General features: G+C 41.2%; 1 protein-coding gene across 3 annotated transcripts in view; it reads right to left on the bottom strand.

Annotated features, from left to right (window-relative positions):
- Nmt2 (N-myristoyltransferase 2) overlaps positions 1 to 22,362 on the bottom strand; it is a 47,962-nt gene extending 25,600 nt beyond the window's left edge. For 2 of the 3 annotated variants that reach the window (XR_012442156.1, XM_074056603.1), the window contains exons 1-2: positions 22,203 to 22,360; positions 208 to 343 (exon numbers count right to left, since the gene is read on the bottom strand). Coding sequence is in view for 2 of the 3 variants with exons in the window: in XM_074056603.1 (XP_073912704.1) it covers positions 208 to 343; positions 22,203 to 22,312 (246 nt within the window). In the remaining variant the exon portion in view is untranslated. Of the gene's footprint in view, positions 1 to 207; positions 344 to 22,202 lie in introns of all 3 variants that reach the window. The other variant, XM_074056604.1, reaches the window with a different exon arrangement.
- Between the last annotated feature and the right edge of the window lie 4,197 nt (positions 22,363 to 26,559).

Here is a 26,559-nt window from a genome sequence, read left to right as displayed (position 1 = left end):
CACAGAAGCTCGGTGTGTACCTCTTAGTTATGTGGGTGCCAAAGTCAGTTTTGGGAAGGCTGTAAATACCATCCAGTGACTAGTGTCATTCAACATGCAGTCACGACAAACACTAAATACATGCCTGGCTCAACAGGGCACTAAGCTGCCCAGACCCATCCCATCTGCCTCAGGAACCACAGAGGTGACAAGACAACAGGCGCTTACTTTCGAAGGCTGGTGAATTTTAATCTCCTGGGAATCAGATGCAGAGTCTGACTTGGTGCCTCCAGAATTTGGCTTCTCCTTTTTTCTCTTCTGTTTCTTCTTTTTCTTTTTGGCTCCCACATCCCCTCCAGGACTTCTGTAAAAAATGCAAGGAGTTGAGTTATCACCTAAAAGTGACTTGCATAAAACTAGTCACTGAGAAAAACACAGGTAATATACATAGTAGCAAATAATTATGTCAGGATGTAAGTGGGAATTGACTGGGAGTCAGATTAAGAGGTCAATGCAGGGAAATATTAGTCGCTCTGTCACATCGCAGGTGCTCCGAGGATCACGTAAGCAGGAAAACCGTAGACAGAAACCACATTTTGTAAGTCAGACAGCTTCCACAGATACTACTGCTCTACTAATCTACTTTTTACCCAGCCTTTTAAGGGAGAGATTCATGTAAAAAAATTCCATCATAAACATCTCTCAGGGACAATAAACCACTAATTTTCTTTTTGTGGTGCTGGGGGTGGAATCCATGGCTTTGCACATTCAGCTACACCCCCAGTGAAACTTCTAATCTTGAAGCAACAGAAATGAAAGAAAGTGCTTTTCTGAAGGCGAGGAATTTTCTCCTAATAAAATTATTACCAGGAAGACTGACACTCAAAAAGCTGGAAGTGACAAAATGATTAACTGGCGACACATTTCCATTTGGAATCCTTGTCACTTGTTATCATCGTCTCAAAGAGCAAAAGGTAAAAGAGAGAAGAGACAAGTTTTCCACTATGTGGGCTTCTACCACACAACTCCCAGAAGGCAAATTAAACTTTAGCATCAGGGATTACTAGTACATTACTGCCACTTAGGGAAAGTGATGAAAACAGTCAGTCAGGCCTGATCTGTTGCCACAAATAAATCAGCTCTACCTGTCCCTACTTATTTTTGTCTTGATTTTTACCGAATTAACATATATATGTATAGATAAGACAGGTAGATAGATATGCATCATGTAAGATTCAGGTATCATTTTGGTTTTTTTTTTTTAATAGTCTCACTTTGTAGCCCAGGCTGGCCTTGAACTCATGATTTTCCTGCCTCAGTCTCCCACAGGTGCCACTGCCCCTAGCTCTCATATGTGTATTATAATCTAAAGCAATCAATAGTTTTTCTGGTATATATGCTTCCAAAACTGCCTTTCTTTTGTAAGCATGTCCTCATTCTCACTATAAGTAATTTTTAAACAAAATTGAATCTTTGCATTTTGCATTTGTGATCTTTGCCTTTTCCCCTCCTTCCTCTTAGCAAAAGATCTTGGAGATCTTTCCATGCTGGGACTTAGAAGCTACCTCACTTCAGTTCTGCAGCTGGGTAGCATCAGCAGGGAGGCTATCCATCTTTGCATATGTTTATTGGCCCTTTATATTGAACTACTGATTATATCCCTTTTCTATCAGCCAACCTTAAAAATGACTTATAGGTACTCTTTATGAAGTATATACACCTACTGTTTATTATTTACTTTGGCTACTTTATCTCATTTAAGCCTCATAAGAGCCGTAGGAAAGAGAAATGACTTTTTACATACATGACCTAGCTTGTGTCTGTCATTTAGATCACAAATACTTTAGCCGGTTTTGTTCTTAACTTTTGACTTTATTTATGGCATCTTTTAAAAAATGTTTTATGTAGCCTAATACTTAATTTTTTTTTCTTGTGACTTCTTGGCTTTTAAATCTTGCTTACAAAGGCATTTCCTATGCCAGAATTACACAAATACCTTTCTGTGCTTTTTTTTTCTCTATTATCTTAATGGTTTGTGATGGAAAAAAAAAAGTCCATTTGGAATGAAATTTGTACATGTGACATACCATGTCCTCACTTTCCAAAAATACACTTATTATAAATACAAGAGAGTCCTGCTTTAATATAACTTGTTAGTTAATATAGGGGTCAAATGGTGCTGTCCAAAGCCTAACAGCAGACAGAATAAGAGGGGCAGACAGGGCTACTTGTTGGATTTTTATTCATTCATTCCACAATTCTATAGTGAGGTCCATTTTTTGCAGACACTGCTACAGATACAAGCAGATTTAAAACATGTCCACAAATTCTTTGATATGTCTTTGATGGAGAAAGAAGTGGGACCTATTCCCCTCCTGTTTGATCTAAGTAGGCTGGTGACTTACTGTGACCATAATGGAACTGACACTGTCTTACTTCTGGGTCACAAAAGGCCATGCAGCTTTATCTGCTTCTCTTACAATACTCTGAAGACCTGATTCCCTTGAAACCTGTCATGCTGGTAAGGCCACACGTGGACCCCTTGGTTGAGACAGAAACTGAGCTCTTGCCTGAAAACCAGCCTTGATGGCCTGTCTTGTGAGATGTCTAATCCAGGGAGCCTCTAGCTGACTGTGGCCACCACACTGCGAGGCACCAAGTGAGAACCTTCCCCAGCCATGCCTTCCTCAAATCCCTAGCCCACTGGATCTGTGAGCACAATCACGTTACTGGTCTGTCACACAGCAGAAGCAACTGAAGCACAGATATACAGTGATAAGTGGAGCAAAGCCTGCCCTACAGAGCTTCCACTCATAAGGCAACAGACAACATAAAAACACAAGGCCGTGGGAAATTGACCAAGATGGTGCCTGGATGTGTGGCCTTCTGGCTGCTACAGAGGTAGAAGACCCTGAGTAAATCATCTGTACTGTTATTATACATGTAATCATGCTATTCCCTGTGCTAGGACACCCTTCTCTCCTTCCCTTCTGGTCATTCAAGGTTCCACCCAAGCATCACCTCTGAGAAACTTCGTTGCTGCCTAGTTTGAATTGGGTGCCCCAACTCAACACTCCTGCTGCACACTGAGCATCCTTTCCTCCAGCACACTGTGTTCCTGGTGCTGCCTGCTTTCTTCCTGAAGCTTCTGCTCCTTCAGATGTGTGGTGGACATTATTATCTCTAGGGCTGGGCTCTGGAGGGCATCATGAAGAAACTACCCAGCCCTTCACGTTGGGCCTGGGTAGGCAGATCACTTTAGCCAATGGGATGTGAAGATGCTCTCCTCCTAGGTGAGAGCTTTTCAGATGCTCTCCTCCTAGGTGAGAGCTTTTCAGAGCCACTGCCCTTGCTCTTTGCTGTCTCCCCTTCCATGCCAAGTCCTGCAGCCTTGGGTGCAGACGAGACATTGGGAGACAATGGAGCCTCCTTCAGCAGAGGTACCAGGTGACTCGAATAATGTCACCCTGCCTCCCCTGTGTGTGTGTGGAAAGGAAATAAACCTTTACCAACCTAAGCAATCGAAATGTCATATGGTTTTCATTGCTTCATAACCTTGGGCATCCCAAATGACATAAAATGCTAACCTCAGGGCCCAGCACTGTGGCTCTAAAGGGACTCCTTTTTCCATGAGTTATTCATGTGTCAAACTAATCAACTTCCAATTTTAAAATGGATGATTCATTCCTCTGTCAGGTCAAAATATGAAATGCACATACTGTAGTAAGAGGAACGATTTACAAAATAAGAAATTGTGTTACAGATTCCTATTTCCCTGTTTGCAATCCTAAAACAGAAAACAGCCCTCATTGCTGGAGATACATTAAGAGGTTGTCAGTGGTATGGTACCCTAGTGGTCTAAAAATAGTAATACTCCCCAAAAGAAGCATTTTATTTTCATCAGAAGAAGCAAATTTGTACTATCATGATGTTTATGTTTAAAATCATCTGGTGATTAAGGCTGTCCAGAAATATCTGGCTGGCACCTGGGCTTAAACAAACTCATCACAGTCAGGTACTGGAGGCAGAAATACCCTGAGCCTTTGGTTCAGCAATGGTGCTTTAGGCTTTTCTCCCTCCATGTGCCCAAAGCTGGACCTTATAAAGTGATGACTTTGCCTGAATGCTATTGCGTGATCTGTAGCTGCATTTATACGTGTGGGGGACAGAAGACTGCTCAGACCGGCATCTCTAAGACCCCGAAGGCCTCACACAGGTAGACACTAACAACAAACACCTGTTGGCTGAATGAATGCATTAATAACTTATTGAAGTGGTTCCAATCACATTGCCAGGTGGTAAAATATCTCTGAAAGCTCAACTTCTCCCACCTGATGGTAAACACTATTTCAACCTAACAAGTCTTCACTGAACATCTTCTTGGTGCTCAGCACTGTGTAGGGTGCATATGCCCTTGTCTTCACAACCCAGGAAGGTGCCCTCTTCTGCCCACATGCCCTATTTAACTGCTGCTGATTAAGGCTTTTCTAGAAACCACTAGGGCACCAGGACTTGGCAGCTATTCTGTATAACACACCCAGCTTACAATAGCTCCAAATTCCCATGAAGCTTTCTCACAGAGGGTGCAGAATGAGTGGTTGTAACTGGTATGGATGCTGTCAAATAGTGACCTACCCAACTGGATGAAAATGTCTCCTCCAATCCAGACATCTTTGTCTTGGTTGGATAAATTTTCTCTGAAGCTGCAGAGACATTAAAAAGTAAAAACACTGGATTTTCACCCAAAATTCTCTAAATAAATTTGTATCACCTAGTCTATCATTTTAGAACTTGTATACAATGAGGTTTTCCATCAGGTGCATTTTGGGAGCTATTTAATGCTACTCACCTAAACTACCCCTCCAAATTGTATTGCTAAAATTATATCTTCTTATTTTGGTATAATGGAGAAAGTGCACTCACTTTTATTAACTCTAACTTACAAATGAGATTTTTTTTTCCTCCTCTCTTTCTCATCCTAACATTAAAAATAAATTGTCAGGGAGCTACAAAAATTGGCACTAAATGAGTCATCTTTCCTCCCAACTCCCACACACACACTCCAAATCCCCAAATTTCCAACCCTCAAGTGAGCAAAAGCTACTTGTCCATTCTTAGAACCCTTAAGAAAACGAGAATTGTGAGTAAGAGGTGACAAGTATACCTCTTCGCATCACTAGGATAACTATCATCAAAAAGATTATGAAGGGCTAGGAATGGTGGCCTGCAACCTGAAATACTAGCACCTGAGGCTGAGGCAAGAAGATCACAAGTTCAAAGCCAATCTGGACTACATAGCAAAACCCAATCTCCAAAAAAAGATAATGAAAGTGCTGGCAAGGACCAGGCATGGTGGTTCCCACCTGTAATCCCAACCACCCAGGAGGCAGAGATTGGGAGGATCACAGTTTAAGGCCAATCTGGGCAAAAATTAATGAGATCCCACCTCAACAAGTAAGTAGGCATAGTGGAACACATCTGCAATCCTAGCTACACAGGAAGCACAGGTGAAAGGACGGAGGTCACAGGCCAGCCCCAGGCAAAAATATAAGACCCTACCTGAAAAACAGCTAAAGCAAAAAGGGCTGGTGCAGCGGCTCAAGTGGTACAGCGCCTGTCTAGCAAGCGTGAGCCTCTAAATTCAAACCTCAGCATAATAAAAAAAGAAAAAAAAAAGTGTTGGTGAGTTTCTCCATAGAGAAACTGAGACCTTCATACATTGTTGGTGGGAATGTAAAATGGTGAAGCCATTTTGGAAACATTAAGTGTTGGTTCCTGTATAATGCAGCAATTATACTCCCAGATTTACAATCAAAGAAAAATAAGGACATATGTCAGTACAGAAACCTGTATGTGAACATGCACAGCAACGCCAAACACAAACAGCCTACTGCCCAATAACTGATGAATGGATAAGGGAAATGATTGTGGGATGTCCATACAATGGACTATTATTCAGCAAAAAAAAGATGACGCATTTATTCAAAGAGGATGAATCGTGAACATACGCTAAATGAAAGAAGCCAGTTAGGCAAAGGACCACATATTATATGACTCTATTTACATAAAATATCCAAAGAGGCAAATCCATTGTGAAAGGGTTGTAAAGGGCCGAGTGGAAGCTTTAAGGGATGAGGGCTAAGGGATACGGGTTTCATGTTATGGTGATAAAAATGTTCTCTGAAATTGACTGTGGTAATGGCTGCATGCTTTTGTGAAATGTCCAAAAAGCCACTGACCTGTACTCCTTAAATATTTGAATTATATGGGATGTGGATTATATTTCAGATGAGACAGGGTGCATTTGGGGTGGTATGGCCATAGACAATGAATAATAGTTCAATAAAAATGTCTAAAAATTAACAAGTGAACACCGGGTATGCTGGTGCACACCTGTGGTGCAGCTACTTCGGAGGTGGAGGTAGAACGATCATGGTCTGAGCCGAGCCAGGGCAAAATTGTGAAACTGCAGAAAAATAACTGAAAGCAAAAGGGCTGGGGTGTGGCTCAAGTGGCAGAGAGCTTCGCTGAACAAGTAGGAGGCCTAGAGTTCAATCCCCAGTATTGCAAAAACAAAACAAGCCCCTGTCCCTGGGTAGCAGGATGAGGGTAATATGGCTGTGTCACTGCATCTGCTCCCCACAGAATCCAGGGCCCCCGAAGGGAGGAGACGTGTGAGAAAAAGAGACCTCATGGCACCTGGGTGGGAGAGATCCTGAGGAGACCTTGGGACAATAAAGAAAAATCTTTCCTCAGGAGAAGAGCCCCCCTGAAGAGCCAGTGAATAAAGTCTGACCAGACTCTCGGTGTTTGAGGCTGACCACTGAGTCACAGAAATCATGTCACCCGCTCATAAAAATTCCTTCAGCTTTAAGAAGAGACATTCTAATTCCCTCTTCCTTAAGATTTCATATGAAAGGTCCACCAAGAATAGGTTCTTGACTTTGTTATCTCAGAAAGAACAGATACTTCAGTCTGGGGAGAATCTCTGAGCACAGTCCAACCTCAAGAGGGTCCCAATATCTTCCTTGTCAACTGTGCAAATGACAACTACTTCATTTGACACACCAGCAAACTTCAAAGAAGTGTCCATACACTCTACAGCAGGACTTGATGAAGAGCCACTGAAAGAGAGCCATGCAAACATTCTGTGGACCAGGGGAATGGCCACAAAGACCCATTCTCCTCTCTGGGTTCACCGTTCCCAGCTTCCTGGCAGTCAGGGGGGCCACTGAGTTCTAGCCACTAGGATGTGAGCAGAAGAGATGCCTGCTACTTCCTATGGGCCCAAAACCCCTCTTAGGGTTTTCCCTCTTCCCCCATGGATGAGACACTAGAGGATGGCAGGGCCACATGACAGGGGATGCCTATACCTGTGCCTGCATGAGAGAGCGAGTGAGAGCCCTTGGGCATGCACTGAAACACTGTCCAGGATGGTGGAATGGGAAAGGGAACTTCATTGTGTTGAGCAGTCATGTCAGAGTCTCTCGTAGCAGCTGCCTAATCATAACCAATGCATCAATTTAAGACTAGCATCAAAGCAGCTCAATTTATGGTATATGAATTCCAAAGATAAGAAATGGTGTTAGATTTTACAGGATACACCAGAAAGTTCACTCAGTTCCTCCCATGAAACACAAGAAACATCAGTAGTTTTATATCAGTTTTTTTTTTTTTTTTTTTGGTGGGGCTTGAACTCAGTCATACTTGCTAGGCAGATGCTCTACCACTTGAACCACTCCACCAGACCTTTTTGGGGTTTTAGAGATAGGGTCTCCTGAACTATTTTCCCAGACTGGCTTTTAGCAGGGATCCTCCTGAGTAGCTAGGATTACAGATGTGAGCCACCAGCACCTGGTTTTGATATTAGTTTTTAAATAGTAATTACTTCACAAACAATTTCACTCTTGACTTCCAATTTCCTACATAGAAAATGATGGGATTATAGGTGTTTTGTAATCTTTCTATTTTCACACATTTTTGAGCTGTCTATAATAGTCACAATGTTTCTGAAACTAAAATATTATTAAAACACAATAGAGCTCAAGAACAGATGAAATACAATATCTGAAATACAACAGATATGCCAGTAACAACTCGTGATGTACAGGAACTACATATATGATACTGATTATTACATCAAAAATCAGTGATGCAAAAATGAACCATCAATCAACATCACAAAATGGACTTCTTGTATGGAGAAAACTAAAATTAAATAGCTACTTCCTATAATATATAAAAACAGATTCCAAATAAATAAAGCACTCAAACTTGAAAAACGAAACCTTAAAACTGAAGGCAGTGACTTTTTGTCACTTAGTTCACATCTGTCAGTGCCTAGGAACAGTACCTGGCAGAACAGGAGATACTCAAGCAAGTATGTGTAGAATGAAGAACTAGGAAGATAAGACAGTACCTTGGTAATGTCAGTAAAGGAAAGAATTTCTTAAAGAACGGTCCCAAAGCACAAACTATAGTATAAAAGGTAATGATTTAGTTACATCAAAGTTAAAACATTTCAGCCGGACACAGTGGCTCATACCTATAATCCTAGGTACTTGGGAGGCTGAGATTGGAAGGATCACGGCTCAAGGCCAGCCCAGGTAAACAGTTTGGGAGACCCCCACCTCCAAAATAACCAGAGCAAAATGGACTGAAGGTTTGGCTCAAGCAGCAGAACGCCTGCTTTGCAAGTGCGACACTCTGCGTTCAAATCCCACTGTCAATTAAAAAAAAAAAACTTAAACATTTCATGGCAATGAACAAAAATTTTAAACTACACAATGAGGCAAAATGTTTATAACACATGACAAAGTAGTAATAGTCAGAATATATAAGAAGCTACTTTCTCATCAAATCTTATTTGCAGTTTAATATAGAAAGGAAAAATAACATCCCATCCAGGACTGCAGCCATTACTAGGACTGGGTTGAATCCTGGTTCCTTGACTTTGCAAGCTGTGTTATTTGGAGTGTATTGTTTAATCTCTTTGTGCTTCAGTTTCTATAACTATAAAAGGAAGATGTTTTTAATAGATAGTATTGGAAACATTATAAGGATGTAGCTGACACACAAAAATCACTCTGAATATCTATTATTATGATAGTCCAGCCTATTATCGTTATATAATGTATTGCTAGCTAGAATTTTATCATGTCTTCTTCCAACTAGAACATAAGTTCCATAAGAACAGAGTTTTCCACTGCATTCCTAGCACCTAAAATAGTATCGGACATATAAAACATCCTCAATAACTATTTTCTGGATGAATGAGAAATCAATTTTAAAAATCAATAAGAAAAAGACAAAAGGCTGACAGAAGAATGGGCTGAGAATATGAATAAGCACCTTACAAAAGAGGAAGGCCCAGTAGCCAATCAACTTAGAAAAAGATGCTGCATTTGATCCACTGACGTGGCAAGCATTTTAAAGTCTAATAATATAGGAAGGATGTGAGGAAAGAGAACATTGATATACCTCTAGGAAATAGAAACTGAAGCGACCACTGGAAAGAACAATCTGGTGCTGCCACTGTCTTCACCGTGCCATCATCACTATCACTACAATCATCCACATCACCATCAATCCCCACTACCACCACTCCCGACATTGTCATCACTATCATTATCAGTGTCACCAACAACCACCATCATCACTACCACTACCACCATCAATGTCACCTTTATGACTACCACCACTACCACCATCATTGTCATAGCAGCTAACAACTTACAGCACTTACTGTGTGACAGACAGGTGCTATGTTAAGTTCCTTAGATACTGACCTTAAAAACTGTCACAACTACTTTGAGGGAAGTCCCACGATTATTTATCCCCATTTTATCAAAAAGGAACTGAAATGTAGAGAGGTTAAGTAACCCACTGCAAGTCACATGGCTAACAATGGCAAGGCCAGGTCCCAAATTCAGTCTATATCCAGAATCCATGTAATTACTACAAGCTATTGCCTCTTATTTCTACATTTCTACTGAATGGCCATCCTTTTAGCTATTTATTGGTGATTTTAGATCTTCTGTGAACTTCCTACTCATGAGCTTTGAACACTGTTTATTAAGCTGTTTGTGATCGAGTTATAAATCTGTAGTGCTATGTGAGTGCATACATGGTCTGGTACTCTGGTTAGGATGCCAATCCCTTCACTCAAAGGAAAGGTACTAGATGCAGAAAATACGTGGTGTTGCTTCATTATACTCCAATGCCCTGCTGATGAAAAAGAATTCAAACCCACAGCTGGGGATGCTGGCTGAGGATGAGGCAAATCATCAGCTGTACTGCCCACCAACACGTCCTCATCTGGAGCCAGGGCACCCATCTTACAGAAGTTATCAAGGACCACCCGAGTCAATAATGTATGCTACCTTCATCACAGGTTCTTTTTTTTTTTTTTTTTAATGTGTCACCAATACCAATATGCCTTTATTAAGGTACTTCAGTTTTCTGCTTTGTCCTTTATTTCTTAAATGCCAAATATAAGAAATGAAAACAGTAATTAATGGAAATAAGTGACATTCCAGGATTCAATTACTTCTTTATTTCAGCTTTTGCAGAAGTGATTTTAAAGTAATCTCTTGGAAGATTTAAATGAAATATTCCTTGGATTCACATAGACTGTCAATTCTCCATCTTTACCGATATTCCCTAATAGGATGTGGATTAGAGATTTTGGGGATTTTGTTTGTTTCTTTGTTTTTGGTAGTACTGTGGTTTTGAACTCAGGTTCATTGGCTTGGTAGGCAAGTGCTATACTGTAGTCACAGTCTACCCTAGGCTCTTGCTAGGCACGCCTCTGATCCTTTTTGCTTTAGGTTATTTATCAGATAGGATCTCCCATTTTTGTTCAGACTTCAGAGAGCCATTCTCTTCCTACCTATGCCTCCCTCCTAACTGGAATTATGGTCCTATACCACCATTCTTAACTTATTAAGATGAGTTCTAGACAATAAATAATAAAATGAAATAAAACAAGATATAAAATGAAATGAAATAAAAGCAAATAAAGAAAAAATAAATGACATGAAAATCAAATAAGGTAAAATGAAATAAAATCAAATATAATATAACAAATATAAGACAAACATGAAATGAGATAATATAAAGTATAATTAAAACAGAATTAAAACAAAATATAAAATGTGGTAAAATGAAATACAATTAATAAAACAAAATAAAAATTTAAGAGATATGAAATAAAATGATAAAAAATCAAATGAAATGAACTAAAGAAAACAAAATTAAAATTAATAAAATTAAAATGATATAAATTGAAATGAAATAAGATAAAATAAAATAAAGTAATAAAGAGAATGTTTTACTTTTATTGCCCCTCCCCCATAATTTTACCTCATTTTATTTAGGTTTTTTTTTTTTCCAACCTGGGTTTTCTGCATATTCTGCTGTTTCACTTTTTGTCACATTTTCTCTTTTTTCCAATAGATACAAAAATCCCACATACAAACACAAGAAATAAGAAGAAACAAGGCAACACCACTGCTTCAAATACTTATAATCCTTCAGTAACTTTATCTAAAATTCTGCACAAAATGTTCAGAAGACTAACTTTTAGCAGCATAATTTTTTGTGTGTGGAACTGGGGTTGAAGTCAGGGCCTTGTGCTTAGGAGGCAAGCGCTCTACCCTGTGAGCTACACCACAGCTCAAGACTAACTTTTCAGATGATCAATGAATTCAAAGATACAAATGAACAGCTAAATGAATTAAGGAAGAAAATATAAGATATTAAAGAAGTATTAAATGAAGAGATATAAATTTTAAAACAAAAACCAAGCAGGATTTTGGAAATGCAGTGCAGTATAAATGAAATAAAAATTCAGTTGAAATTCTCACTAGTAGATGAAGTGGAAGAAAGAAAAGGAGGACTTCTTTTCTCATCTTTAAGATGAGGTTATTGAGTTATCACACTCATCCAGCAATAAATTTAGAAAAAGAAATTAGGAACAGAAATTATAAGACCATTGAGATGGGGATTGAAAGACAAACTTAAGATTAATAGATGTAGGTGAAGGTATAGAGGTACAGGTTAAAGGCATAGAAAACCTATTCAGTGAAATAGTAGAAAATATTTCCCCAAATCTTGAGAAGGATATGGACATCCAGGTACAGGAGGTGTTTAGAACCTTACATAGATGTGACCAAATGAAATTCACCATGTCATATTGTAGTGAAAACACCAAGAGTATAGCACTAAGATATAACATTGAAACCTGCAAGAGAGAAGCAAATTACTTACAAAGGCAAACCCATCAGAATTAGTGCAGATATTTCAACAGAAACTCTTAATGACAGGAGGGCACACAATGGTATATTTCATGCCCTGAAAAAAAACAACTGCAAACCTGAATTACTATATTCATCAGTTGTCCTTCAGAATCCATGAGAATAAAGACCCTCCCCAGTGAGCAAAAACTAAAAAAAAGTGTAACAGCTAAGCCTGCACTAATGATATTTAGGGAACACCACACATAGAAGAGGGGATAAAAGAGAGCTTTAGCTCATCATTTTACACATCACAGGTTCTTGAAGAAGTCACAGGGGCTGGCGAAATGGCTCAAGTGCTAAAGCACCTGCCTAGCAAGCGTGAGGCCCTGAATTCAAACCCAAGTACCACCCAAAAAAAAAAAAAAAAAAAAAAAAAGAAGTCATGGGAGTTTGTTTTTGTCCATGGCTCACTGTGTGGTTCCAGTATAAATTTCTTCACCCTTTTTCACGAGAGTAAGCTAGAATCCAAAGCGGGCAGCCAGCCTTCCAGCTGTCATCTGGCAGTGTGACAGCCTCATCTGAAGTAAGACCACCACTTCACGGGTTTGGTTGCTTCATCTACTCATCCCATTCCCGACTCTTGAGATAGATGTGGGAAATGTTGACGCCACATCGGCCCTGGTCACAGCTGATCAGGGAAGTCACAGACAAGTCCTAGGAAGGCTCAGGATCCACTTGACCCAGAGGGTTTGGCCAGGGAGGGGCAGAGATCATTACAGAGGTCAGCCAAACAGGCAGGTGGCTGCAACTACTGAAGCCAATACTTTTGGGGAAGGTGACCGTGGGGCCAGCCAACAATTTAAATATTTACAAGGGTGTTAGCAGTAGAGGGTGGCCAGCTCTCCGCAGAGCCTGGACAGTAAAAATAAACCCTGATCTACGTTTTGCTACCAATCGCTTTTCATGGATATTGGGCTGTTTCCAATGATTTTCAAATGCTTACTAGATTCTCAATGTGGGAAAGTATATCCTATCTCATCAGGCTTCTCCTTTCACAATTATTTCATTACTATCAATCAATTTTGAAACCTACTACACATAAAAACCTACTTCTGATAAGAGCTACTGTTAAAATGTAAAAGAATTTTATCCAACACTCATTGGCTAAGCACTAGTCTACTGGGAAGTTAAGTTTGTGAAGTGAGATTTATCTTTGCAGACCATCCAGGATCAGCACAGAGAAGGAATTATTTAGAATAGTTACAAATTTTTTATGGTATTTATTTATTTTTGTGATTCTGGGGATTAAACTGAGTCTTGCACTTGCTAGGCAAGCACCCTACCACTTAAGCCATGCCTTAGTCCTTTTCCTTTTAGTTTGCTTTTCAGATAAGATTTCATGCTTTTTCCCAGGTTGGCTTCAGACCTTGATCCCTCTACTTCTGCCTTTAGAGCAGCTGGGATTACAGATGTGAGCCACCATGCCCCCCCCATTTTATGCATCTGTTAAGATCACTATATAAAGTTGAAAGACTAAATACAAATTGTTTAATCACTCAACAAATAAAAATCTTTAAAGGCTTACTTTTGCACACTGGAGATAAAACTATCTAAAGATGAAATGATGGGCTGAGAATGGTGGTACACCCCTGTATCCCAGATACTCAGGAAGTAGAGATCAGAAGGATCATGGTTCAAGAACAGTCTGAGCAAACAGTTAGTGAACTCCATCTCAACAAACAAGCTAGGTGTAGTGGTATACATATGTATTTCCAGCTACAGGGGAAGTAGGAAGATTGAGGTCCAAGGTCACCTCCAGGCAAAAACAGGATGATCCTATCTCAAAATTAGCTAGAGCAAAAAGGCCTCCTAGCAGGCAGGAGGCCCTGGGTTCAAACCCCAGTACAGGGATTAAAAAAAAAAAAAAAGAAATGATAAAATAGGAAAAAGAAAATCAAATTTTAAAAAAGGCTCGGGGAAGTTCCAAATTCATAAACAAATTATTATATTTTTATAGCCTTTTCTCGCCCCCTTCTCACAAATTTTTTTCCCCTGGTAGAATAACTGATACATACTAGCATGAATTTTCTCATTTCTGGGCCTTTCTGAGTTAAGATAGTCAAAAAAAAAAATAATTGTTCCAGGCTGACATTCACTGTGACACTGCATTACCATTGTTCTACTCAGCAACATGAATGGGCACCAGCAAAGCTAATCCTTTGACCTGTTTTCCAAATTCTACTTGCAAATTCCCGTGCATATCAAATTTCATTTTTTACTTCCTCGTTTGTATATCCCAATGTCAATCACAGAGCTGGCTAATTCTTCCGTTAAAGGAATGTCCCATATTTGCATAAACTACTTGGGGTTACAAGGGATGGGAAAATACCATGCTACTTTCCCCAGAAAAGTCTTGTGAAGAAGTAAAGGGCAAGAACTGCCCAGCATAGAAAGAAAACTGCCCAGTTCTGCAGTTCAGCCTGTAAGAAAGAATGAGGTAGCAACCGTGCCATGATTCTAAAACAGGGACAGATCCTGGCTGGTGAGGAGAAAGGGATCCTTTGACACAAGAGAATCAAAGAGAAGAGTAGAGTTGTTGATATTTCAAAAAGAAAAAACAAGCCAAAAACAGAGAAATCGGGATAGCTCCGTCCAAGCAGAAAAATTGAGAAATGAGTGGAGTGATGCGCCCCAGAGCAAAGGCCAGGTCAACAACGCCTATGGACAAAGGCAAGGGTCATGGCCAAGTAGCTGAGGCTGTACAAAATGCCATTTTTTTTTCTCACCAGGAACCAATCAGTCATCATGGTGAACTTGGAGCCCTCAAATGCAAAAGGATGTGTTCTTCCCAAATCCAGAAGGGAGCAGGTCAAGTTACTGAAACTGCGATAGCTATCTCATCTGTTGCTGTAATGACCTAGCAAGGAAAAGCACCAGACACAAACTATTTTACCATATTGAGTCCTACACAGCACAGAACACAGCTAAAACTTATATGGTCCAAGTCCTTTCAGTCTTCCCAATGGGAAAGGAAAAATTGTCCACATATCCCTAGTGCACATAGGGGAAGGTTCTACAACTTCAAAATTAATTTTGTCATGGGGGATTAAGACCCCTGGAATCCGCTGAACAAATCTGGACTAAGCAAAGCGTACGTACAACACACCAGATACAGAGAGTCGGAGATGGAAAGTGTTATCTCCTGCTTGTGATCTACCTGGGAGTAAACAGGATGGCACACATTCGTGCTCTAGGCATGTGTTCAGGTGTGCCAGTCAGCTCAGGCTTCTTTTACCAAACCGCAAAGGCAGGGTGTGTGTTTAAAGGAGTTCAAACAACAGACATTTGTCTATCACAATTCCAGAGACTAGAAGTACAAAATCAGGTGCTAGCATGGTTGGGTTCTTGCGAACTTTATTCATCACTTACCCCATGGTGAGGGCTCTACCTTCGTGACCTAATGACCTCCCAATGGCCCTGCCTCATAATACTATCCCACCAGAGATTGAGGCATGAACATGTGAGTCTGGAATGACACACACAATTCAGTCCACAGCCAGACACTAACTAGCCTTGTTCACTATCTCCTGCTCTGAAAACAACTTTCACCACGTTAGTAAGCATTCTGTCGCTATAACAAAACACCTGAGATAATTAACCTATAAAGAGAAAAGATTTAACCTATGAAGAGAAAAGATATATTTTGGTTCACATTTTTTTGAGGTTCTAGCCTATGATCAACTGGCCCAATTCCTTTGGGTCTGTGGCCAAGACAGCACATTGTGGCAAGAGTACATGGCAGGACAAAACTGCTTAGATCACAAGCCAAGAAGAAAAGGGGAGTGAGAAGGGGACCAGGAAGTCCCCAAATCCTTTCTAGAGCATGTCCCATATGACCTAAAGACCTCCCATGAGGCCCTACCTCTTCATGTCATGAATTTCCCAATAGCGAAACCCTGGGGACCAAGCCTTTAACACATAGGCCTTTGGGGAATATTCAAGATCAGAATTATCGCACCACAGATCTTACCAAAGGTGTGCCCCTGCATGACTGTGTTGCATCACACAATAATCCCTTCCTCCTTCCTCCCCATCCTCCTCTGCAGCTGACAGATCAAACCTAGATAACAGCCTTGTTTTGGCCAGAAACCAGTGAGATGCTTGCTGGAGAATAAGCAGGCTCTTTGGGCAGTGAGTAAGTACATGACTTAGAGAGGAAGACAAAAGGGAGGGAATGCTGGCGAGATTATAAATAGACACTGGGTCCCTAATTCTAAAAGACCAGCCATACTTTATTTTGAGATCATCTACTGTGCATTTAAACAAAATCTTTTACTTTTATTTGTAGATGTTGCACGTGCCTGAAACAAGAGATGCAAAGACTATGTTCCCTACTCACCCACCACATGACCCTAGACAAGTCACTTTATCTCTAAGAGCCATGGCTAACTTGATAGTAGAACAAGCATCTGCCTGAATAGGTGACTGGGGAGATAGGGTGGGAGAGACTGGTGGAAAGGCACCAGCAGAAGGACACATGCAGTAAGGGCTCCAGAACCTCTGACGGGGCCATTACTATTGGTTCTCATGACTATGGAAGGTTTCATGCAAGAACAAATACTTGAGCTGACCTTGGATTTGGAGAAGTAGAGAAAGATTAGGAGAACATTCTCAGAGGGAGAGGACATTGGGGGGAAGCAAGCATGATGACCTGCAGAGAGGTAAGCAAGGATGCATGACACTGAATTTCAAGTTGTTTTCTGCCCTATGCTAATCACCAACCCTGTTATCCACAGTCAACAGTGAGCACAATGGCGGATATTAGCGAGTCCTTGGGAACAAGTGAAAGAGAGTAACTTCATTCCACTCAGTGTCAAATGCAGAAGGACAAGAGTAGCTAAAGGAAGCAAAAACATCAGGAGCTCAGTGATGGGGGCAGATGGGAGTGGCCTGGACAAACTTGAGGGCAATGAAAACTTAAGTCCTCAAGAGACCTCCATAAATTTGTATTTGCTTGGGCCACTTTGCTTAGTTATTAAAGGAAAGGTAGTCCTAGAAGGTAAAAGGACATGGAAATCCTTTGGTTATAGGATAGGGATAAAATTCTATAAGCTTTTAGACTGAAACCATGTCAAGATAAAGAAAGAAAAGAAATAAGGCTACCTGTAAAAGAAGGAAGCAGATTGGCAGAGAAAACAATATCCCTTCCACTAAATAATCAATTTACAGAATTACAGGCATGTCCAAGTGATGATTTATGTGTGAGGACAAAAGAATCTTCAGACATGCAAGAACTTGGAAAACTTATCACCCACAGACTTGAATACAAGACACCAAATGAAAAAGTACTTGAAGAAAAGGAGAGGATATGGTTTCCTAGGAATAGTGGTAAGTAATACACATGATAAAACTGTAGGGAAAGTTTAAAAAGTTATTAGTAATATGCATATTAAATCAAACAAATTTGTAGGAATACAAGGGCAAAAAATAAAAAAGGGCACATGGAACTAAAATTCCAAGTTATTTCAACAAAATATAGAAAATAAAAGTAAGAAGTCAAAATCTCCACATTCTTATGAAATAGGATATTTTGCATAGTAGTTAATTTTTGACATTGACAGAGAAATATGGGTTAAAAACATGCTTTTTCAAAATTAGAGAGCGGTCCCGGAAGCCAAAACAGAAAACTTGACATATTCTTCAACAGAGAGGAAAATGAAGAAATATTTTGAATACTATGAAAACATAAAACTCAAACGCAATATATGATCTGAGCTATCTAATGTGGTAGCGACCAGCCACAAAGGGCTATTTGAATTTAACTTAATTAAAATAAGCTCAGCGTGGCAGTAGACACATACAATCCTAGCAACTTGGGAGGCATACATAGGAGGATCAGCCCGGTGAAAGGCAGTGGCAAGACTGTCCCCAAAACAAAATTAAAAAACAACAAAAAGGACCTGGGGCAAGGCTCAAATGGTAGAACTCTTGCTAAAGATGTGAAAGACCCTGGGTTCAATGCAAAAATAAATTAATTAAATACAAATTCAGTTGCTCAGTCACACTGGCTACATTCAAGTATTCAATAGCTCCCCACATGGCTAATTATGACCAGATTGGACATTTATTTTATTTCAGAAAGTTCTAGAAGACAACACTAATAGAGTAAAATGTAAGTTAACAAATGAACCCATGTAATATAAGAACTTACTTATATTAATCACATATATTAAATTATGAATTAATTAAACTGGCTAGGGGCTCTCACTCTGTGTTACTTCACTGCTTGAACAAGCATATTTTACTCTTATAACCAGTAAAAGTGAATAACATACTTTTCAAACAAAACCAGTCAATATCTTTCTTTCCTTCGCTTCCTTCCCTACCTCACCTCCCTTTCGGTATTGGGACTTGAACTCACAGGGCCTACAACTCAAGCCACTACACCAGCCTTTTTTTTTTTTTTTGTGAAGGGTTTTTTTCAAGATAGGGTCTAGCAACCTATTTGTCCAGGCTGGCTTTGAATCGCAATCCTGATCTCTGCCTCCTGAGTAGCTAGGCTTGTAGGCGTGAGCCACCAGACCTAGCTGAAGTGATTTTTAACTAGTGCAGATTTACAGTGCACACTGGTGGCAGTGAACAAAGATGGCAAAGTATGTGTTCAAAACTTAGAAAACTTTCTGGGAAAAGCATGATATCACCAGCTGAGATGGAAATCTTTGCTGACATTTGATCATTTCAAACTGTTTCTTGAACTAAGGCGATTCCCTGGGCAGGGGCTGTTAACATGTCTTTCCATTTAAATTTATACAGTTGATAACAGATCAAATTTCAGAAAGGGTAACTTCACGCCCTTCAATTTCCCAACACAAGAAAAATCTGGTGATGGACTGGTGGAGTGGCTCAAGTACTTGCTTAGCAAGCATGAAGCCCTGAGTTCAAACCCCAGTGCTGTCAAAAGAAAATCTACTGAGAGTTATAGTAAGTTCCTGAATTTTCCTGGTGATTCCATACAGTTAAGTAGAAGTTCTGATAGCCAAGTTCAACAATAAAGTTAGATATACTGCACAGAATAACCTCCATTTCCTCCCTGAACTGGAGGTGGTGGAACAGCATTTATATCTTTGTTGAAAGCATACCAGGACTGGGAGTGTGGCTCAAGTGGCAGAGTGTTTGCCTAGCAAACATGAGGTCCTCAGTTCAAACCCCAATACCACTAAATAAATATTAAAAGAAAATTAATAAAAGTATACTTCACTCAATATAATCTCAGCAATTGAAACTGACAATTTCTCCCCTCACCCATTTTTTGGGAATTCATGAAAATTTTATCATGGTATGCCACTTCCATACTTCGGTAGACCAAAAAGTTAAAGAGCACATTTTTCATGAAAATAAAATATAAAGATAATAAGATTCAAGCATTTTATAATACTAATGTTTTTGTGGTACTGGCATTTGAACTCAGGACTTCATGCTTGCTAGGCAGACGTTCTACCTTCAGCCCTATACTATTGTTTTCCATTAAACAAAAATATCTCATTTCATTCATGCACTTTCAGCGTTATCCATAAAAAAAAAAATTCTTTTTCATCCAGAAAGAAAATTCTATGAAAAGCATACCCAGTAATAATTATGTTTTGATGCAAAATAAGTCTCTCTTTTTGGGTATTTTTCTTTTATTTGAGACATAATTTCAAGTCAGTATTTTAAAATAAACTTGTAAATGGAGTATCCTGAGTCGGGGGTGGTAAATTAATTCTTTCAGGCCACAAGGGTCCCATTGAGTCAATTAGTGCTCTGGGTGCTGACCAGGCCTATCAACCTTAAAGTGATAGTTTGCCTTTTAAAGATGCTTTTACTTTTTCATTCCTCCAAAGACTATTATGTGTTGCTTATTTCAATTAGTGGAGAGTGAAGAGGCCAAGTGTAGAAAAGAGGAGTCTTCCAAATTTTGCCATTTACAAACTTGAGCTACTTAAAGAAAACTTGAGCCAAATAAAACACAATGCCTCTCCCAAACCTGGCAGACAGCCTAAATTCACATCCAAAAAAGCAGTTCAACAAGAGCAGCAACTTAGAGGAGTTTTACTAATCTTACGTTTTAATAGACTACAATAAATCCATTATATTCATCTTTTCCCACTAGAAGCTGTTATCATATTACCTTCTCTTGATTAAAATACTTCAGTCCACTGGGCACCTCTGAATTTCGATTAACCGTGCTAACACATAATTAATGTGTTGATGTGCAAAACTGGAATTCTCTGAAGAGAACCCTGAGATACCTTTGGGTGCTATTCTGGGAACTTCACACAGCCTATCACAATGGTGTCAGGGGACACCTTGTCCCAGATCAATGGGCACACAGATGAGTAATTCTTTGTACTATGGACATTTCCAGTGTGTAAGTAAAGAAGCCCTAATCAAACGCCTAACCTAGAAAGTCAATCAAATAAAGAACAATAAGCTGAATTGGGGGAGGAAAGAAATCCAGGGTCTCCCCAGAAAGATAACAGACAGGTGCTGAAGTTATTTGAACAATCGCCAGTTTGCATCTGAACCCATTTCTAGCAACAGAGCTATTGTCTCAAAAACATTTTATATTTAGCTATCTATTAAATCACAGGCAAATTTTTATTACTGCTTAAACAGAATCAGGCTCAAATTTCTGTACTTTTTTTTTTTTTGCTCTTTAAAAACAAAATTCTAGACTTGAATGATAACATTCAGTACTTGCAGCTGTTGAAGTGTTCTCTAAAAAAAAAAAAGAGCAACACGCCAAGGGGAGATATATGTAGTCAGCTTTTCTTTTTCTTGATCTGTCATTCAATATTCAATCACTCATTAAAGGTCAGTAAAGTTTCCTTTCTTAAACAAATCCTACAGTAGACGTTAAATAGAATGCAAATACTTTACACTTTCAAAGGGGATCATGAAAGAATCTCCATGTACTGAATAAATAAGCCATCTGTGACTCAGGCCTCCCTCTATCGTGTTTTTAGGCTGACCCACTTCTTCACAGGCAGCGTGGTTCACAAAATCTCACTTCTAAGGGGCAGCAATAACTGGTCTGTGCCTGCGCTGAGTTTGAATCCAACAGGGTAAAAGGACACGGGTCTTCATTTAAAATGATGCTTCCTCTAAAAAGAACTTCAATTACCAGCCTTAACCAGAAGCAATCTTTTCCCCAAGAGAAGAGCAAATCAGGTCTGCAGGGGAGACCCGAGGGCAAGCTCAAAGGATTAAGAAATCATCAAGTATAAACACACTGGGTGCAAGTGGCTTTGTAGATCAAACACCAGGTTTGCAGGCGGCATACGGGAGAGTCCGTGGGAGCTTCCTTCAAGGTAAGCAGTCCTGCTCCAGAAAGCTCTAGGGACAGCTCGGAGGTGGCAAAGCTTAGTGTCCCCAGGCGCGGGCCAGGGACCTGGCCCCTAGGCGGCCCCTGCCCGGCCGGGAAGGCAGAACTTTGCAGTTCACCGGCAGCAGCCTGGAAACCGCCGGAGACTCACGTCCAACTCCCCATTTTGGGATTTGGAAGATTATTTCTTGGTGGGGGGGGCAGGTTGGGGGAGGGGAGGACGTGAAAGGACTTAAAAAAGGGTGGAGAGGGGGTGAGGCGGTCGATTGGCATCCCACGCGTGGCGGCCACAAAGGGAAGGGCGTCGCGCCTCTCCTGGGTTCCCACGGGCAGGCCGGGGATGGGCGAGGCCGGCCGGCGGGGGCGCGCGGCAGGTGACAGCCGCGTCGCCGGTCCCCGGGACAGAGTCCCAGCCTCCCCGCCCACCCTCGGCCTCGTCTACACCGCGTGCTGTCCTGCAGGCGGTGTGACCTGGAGCTCACAATGGTCTCCAGCCCGGGGCGAAGCCACCGCGGAGCCGAGCGGCCGAGAAGTCCCCGCGCCCCAGGAGCCGGCGCCCGAGCGGGAGCCCGGAGGGGTGCGCGGTCCCCACCCTGTCGCGCCAGAGCGCCGCTCCCTACCCTTTGGTATGTTCTGTCTCCTCTTCATTGTCCCCGTCTATCCCGCACGTGTCCTGGTCATCCAGCTCCAGGCTCTGCTGGCTGGCCGCAGACTCGCTGTCCTCCGCCATCGCGGCGGCGCCGGCTGGGGAGGCGGCGCTCGGAGCAGTAGGCGCGGCGCGGCGCGGCGCGGCGCGGCGAGGCGGGGCGGGCGCGGTGGCAGCTCCCTCTAGTGCCGCGTGCGGTGCCGCTCCGAGTTGGAAGAATGCCGCCTCCGCGCGCGCCCCGCCCACCCCGCGCCCCGCCCCTATCTGGCCACGCCCACACCCTCGCGCCCAACCACGCCCACCTCGGCAACGCTCACTTCGGTCTGCGCGGCCACGCCCATCACGATCGGCCACGCCCATCCCAGTCCCGCGCCAGGGAGCGGGGCGGGGCCTGTGCTTTTCTGCGGGTGCTGCCAGGTGGTGGAGTAGGTGGTGCCGCGGGTTCTGCATCCTGAAGCCTACACGGTCCTCTGCCCCGGGGACTCAAGACCTTCAGGTGCAGAATAGCAACGCCATGCGTCGGCATTTTGGAAGCACAGGCTGCGCGGTTTTACATTTCCACGGGTTCAAGGACTTCTGCAGGGATTTTTATTTTATGCCAAGTCCAGTGATTTCCGGAAGCTCTCCCCAGCTCCTCACACTTCATGTATCTATATCTGTCTACTACATTATCAAGCCAAAGTCAACGTCAAAGTCACAGCAGAGTGCCTCCAGCCTTCCCAGTTCCAAACATCCTCACAGCCCTAAACTCTCCACAGAAAAACTCTGGAGCTGTCTCTATACTGGACGTGATCAGCTGAGGCCAGAATAAACATCTATAGGGTAATGGGGCCGTTATCCAAACTGAGAGACTGGACAATGTCAGGTCTTCTCCAAAGTGAAGGTCGTGACCTAGACCTCCAAGCAAACGTGTGGTAGGTAGCAATTAGCCATGAGTGATGAATAAGGCAGGATAGATTGATGAGGGGATGGGGAAATTACATTATTTTAATAAATAGTAAAAGGACCAGACTCAGACATTGAAACTAAAAAGAAAAAAAACAAAACTAAACTAAACTAAAACTGCCTCCCATCTACTTTTAGATGTTTAAGATAACAAGAACCGGGCCGGTGGCTCTCGCCTGTAATCCTAGCTGCTCAGGAGGCTCAGGAGATCATGAGGATCAAGGTTTGAAGACAGCCCAGGGCACATAATTCAGAGATCCTATCTTGAAAAAAAAAAACCATCACAAGAAAAGACTGGTGGAGTGGCTCAAGGTGTAGGCACTGAGTTCAAACCCCAGTACCAGAAAAACTCCTGAGCTCCTGGGATGGGTGAAAGTTCTAAAGCACACCTATTGTCACTGTGATTTGGGTGAGCATGGATGACCCCTCCCTGTTTTAGCAGCCACCTCAGCCACCCTGATCCATTATCTTTGACCACGTACATTTCTTAGAATGTACTTTCTACAAGAAAGTATAAGATTAAGAGATGGGACCACCATTTTGAGTCTCAACTCCCATTTCCTGCATGGGATACAGGAAATGTTTCTCTTTTTTCTCCATTTCTCCCCACTCTTATCGTGTTATTCTAAATTCCTTTCCTAATAAACGTAACCATTACTTTTACTATATTTTTGGATCTTGCCAGTAGCAAGAACTGAAGTTATTTCCCAGTAACATGTGGACTTGATTGAAATCATGGTGAGTCTTTCTCTGCACACCAAAGAGGAGGAAAGGAGGCCCTCTACAGGCTTGCCAGATAACAGAAAGGTGAGGTTTAGAGTCTATTTGTTGTTTTGTTCTTTATACAACAGCCCTGTACTTTCCTGAAGTGTTCAAAGGTCCTGTCAGACCACCGGAAGTCTGTGAGGTAGTTTTACCCAGGCAATGCTGAGTTATCAGAAACTGTACAATGAGGAAAAGGAGACTGAAAAATCACCTGGAGTTTTGGGTGTGGGTCTTTTATTTGCAGAAGGTATTGGGAGCATTTTGTGTTTCTTTTTTATTACCACGAGGGAGACTATGTTCTTAAAATGCAATGAGATTGAAGTATCTAAAGACAAAAATTGCAGTGATTTCAAAGTCCATTATCTGTTTGATATTGATCCAACTTCTGTAAGAACTGCGAATGGGCCAAAACCAAGGAAATACAATATTACCTTTAACAGTGGCAACTGCTTCTGAGACAGTCATGTGTGGCCTCTAGTTTCAAACTTTAGGATAAAGACTGGATGAAAGAGGCATACACTGGATAGACAGGAAGACAGCTTAACGCCAGCACAGGGTTTATTATTTGGGAAGAGCCCTGTGGAGGGGGTCCCCAGCAAGAAGGCTGGAGCCCACCCTGCTTACAGACTAGGGGGTAGGTATAGGAGTTGGTGGAGAAGTCCCAGGAAGGTCACTGGATAGGTCACTGGGCCTCAATGGCCCTCTGGCCCTCCCAAGGTAATGGCTTAAGGGCAGATCATTTCTTCTAGCTCAGGTTTCTAGTAAACCGCTAAAAGTGGATGTTTATTTTTCTTTAGGGCTAGGTGGGGAATTTCCAGTAAGCCACCTTCAAGGGTGAGGGGATCTAGTTCTAACATGGCTGCCCTTTTTTTCATCCTCACAAAGATAGATACTGACCAGTGGGGGTTCCTGCTATTCATCTCTATGAATATTAGTAGTTGGATAACTGTAACCTGCTTGGGTAACCACTAGGAACATGACCAGGAGTTAGCCCATCAGATCAGCCACCATAACTGTCGGAAGGATTCTCTCAGATGTTTAAAAATACAAGGCAAAGGAAGCTGAGTAGACATATATTTATTTGAATTTTCATGAAGTATTGGCTGAGAACCTCTTTTTTAAAAAAAAAGTACTAAGAAAACAATCCTAGAGAAGTAAAATTGAGGCAGGCTAAATTAGGGAAAATTCAGGACTCATCGAAAAAATATTACCTCTTAGATTACCATGCTTTGGCTCAGGAACCACCTTCACCTGGCTGGGAACCAACCATGCCCCTCCCCACTCATTGATTATTGGATGAGAATCACCTTGTTCTCCTCCCCCACCCCCCCCAAAGGTTATCCTAGGTTTTAAAAGTACGCGAAGAGCAGAAACACTCTGTCTAGGGAGACAGGTTCCACCTGGGCCCCCACCATACTTCGCTTTGTGTTTTCCTTTCCTAACTTTTAATAAACTCCATTTACACCCATGTGTCCTGAGACAGATTCTTCCCTGCTGGAAACAAAGAATTTGGATGTCTTCTGATCATAGGCTGCATCAGCGCTGTTAAAAAAATGAGAGTGTCAAAAAATCAGTTAACATCAGAAAACAATGACAAACAGGGAACATCTGTTCCCCCAAATGAAAAGAGGTTGCTCAGACATTTGTACAGTACTGGATTGAGTATTATATAATTCAGATGTTTCTCAGCATTAATATTTTGCAGGAGGAAAAGGTTTGCCAATGAAGAAAAGGTTTGGGGATTCCTGAATCCTTTTGTCATATAAAGAAACTCACTGTGCTCCTAAAAATTTTTTACTTCTGGCTTAATCCCAGAATTTAGAGAATTGAAGCCAAATGGGATCTTCTGGAATATCAAATCCAAAATTTATTTAGGGGACAAAAGTTCTGTAGGTTATTTCCTATTCTGTCTGGTTCATCTTCTATGATAGATCTAAGATCACAGTTGTATAATTGGTCTTGTTTTACTTAAGTTATAACTTTAAAAAAAAGTTTACTATCCGAACCATTATTAAGTATATACTTTGGTTAGACAACAATGTGAGTACACTTCACATTTTCATTTTGCAAAACTGCATCTCTGAACCCATTAAACATCTCCCCATTTCCCAGCTCTTTCCAGGTTCTGGCAATACCATTCCACTTTCTGTTTCTGTGAGTTTGACTACTCTAGATACCCCACATAAACTGCTTGTCTTTTTGTAACTGGCTCATTTCATGTAACATAATGTCTTGTTTAAGACTATATGATATTTCATTGTATGTATATTGCATTTTGTTTATACATTCACCCATTCATGGACATTGGGCTTCTTTCACTGTTTCACAGAGGTGAACACTACTGCTACGAACCTGCCTGGATGTACAAATATCTATTCAAGATCTTGCTTTCCATTCTTTTGGATATATGTGCAGAAATGAAGTTGGTGGATCATATGGTAATTCTGTTTAGTTTTCTGAGGAGTGGCCATATTTCCATAGCAGTTGCATCATTTACATTCTTACTATAGTATTCTATCTTGCCATATCTTTTCCAATGTTTGCCATTTCCCTCCTCTTCTCACTTTCTTTCTTCTGGCAGTAGTAATCCTAATAGGTATGGGGGATATAGCTTCTTAAAA

This window comes from Castor canadensis, chromosome 15 (assembly GCF_047511655.1).
Source record: "Castor canadensis chromosome 15, mCasCan1.hap1v2, whole genome shotgun sequence".
NCBI lineage: Eukaryota > Metazoa > Chordata > Mammalia > Rodentia > Castoridae > Castor > Castor canadensis.
The sequence above is the reverse complement of the archived record's forward strand: the minus strand, read 5'-3'. Positions and strand labels throughout refer to the sequence as shown.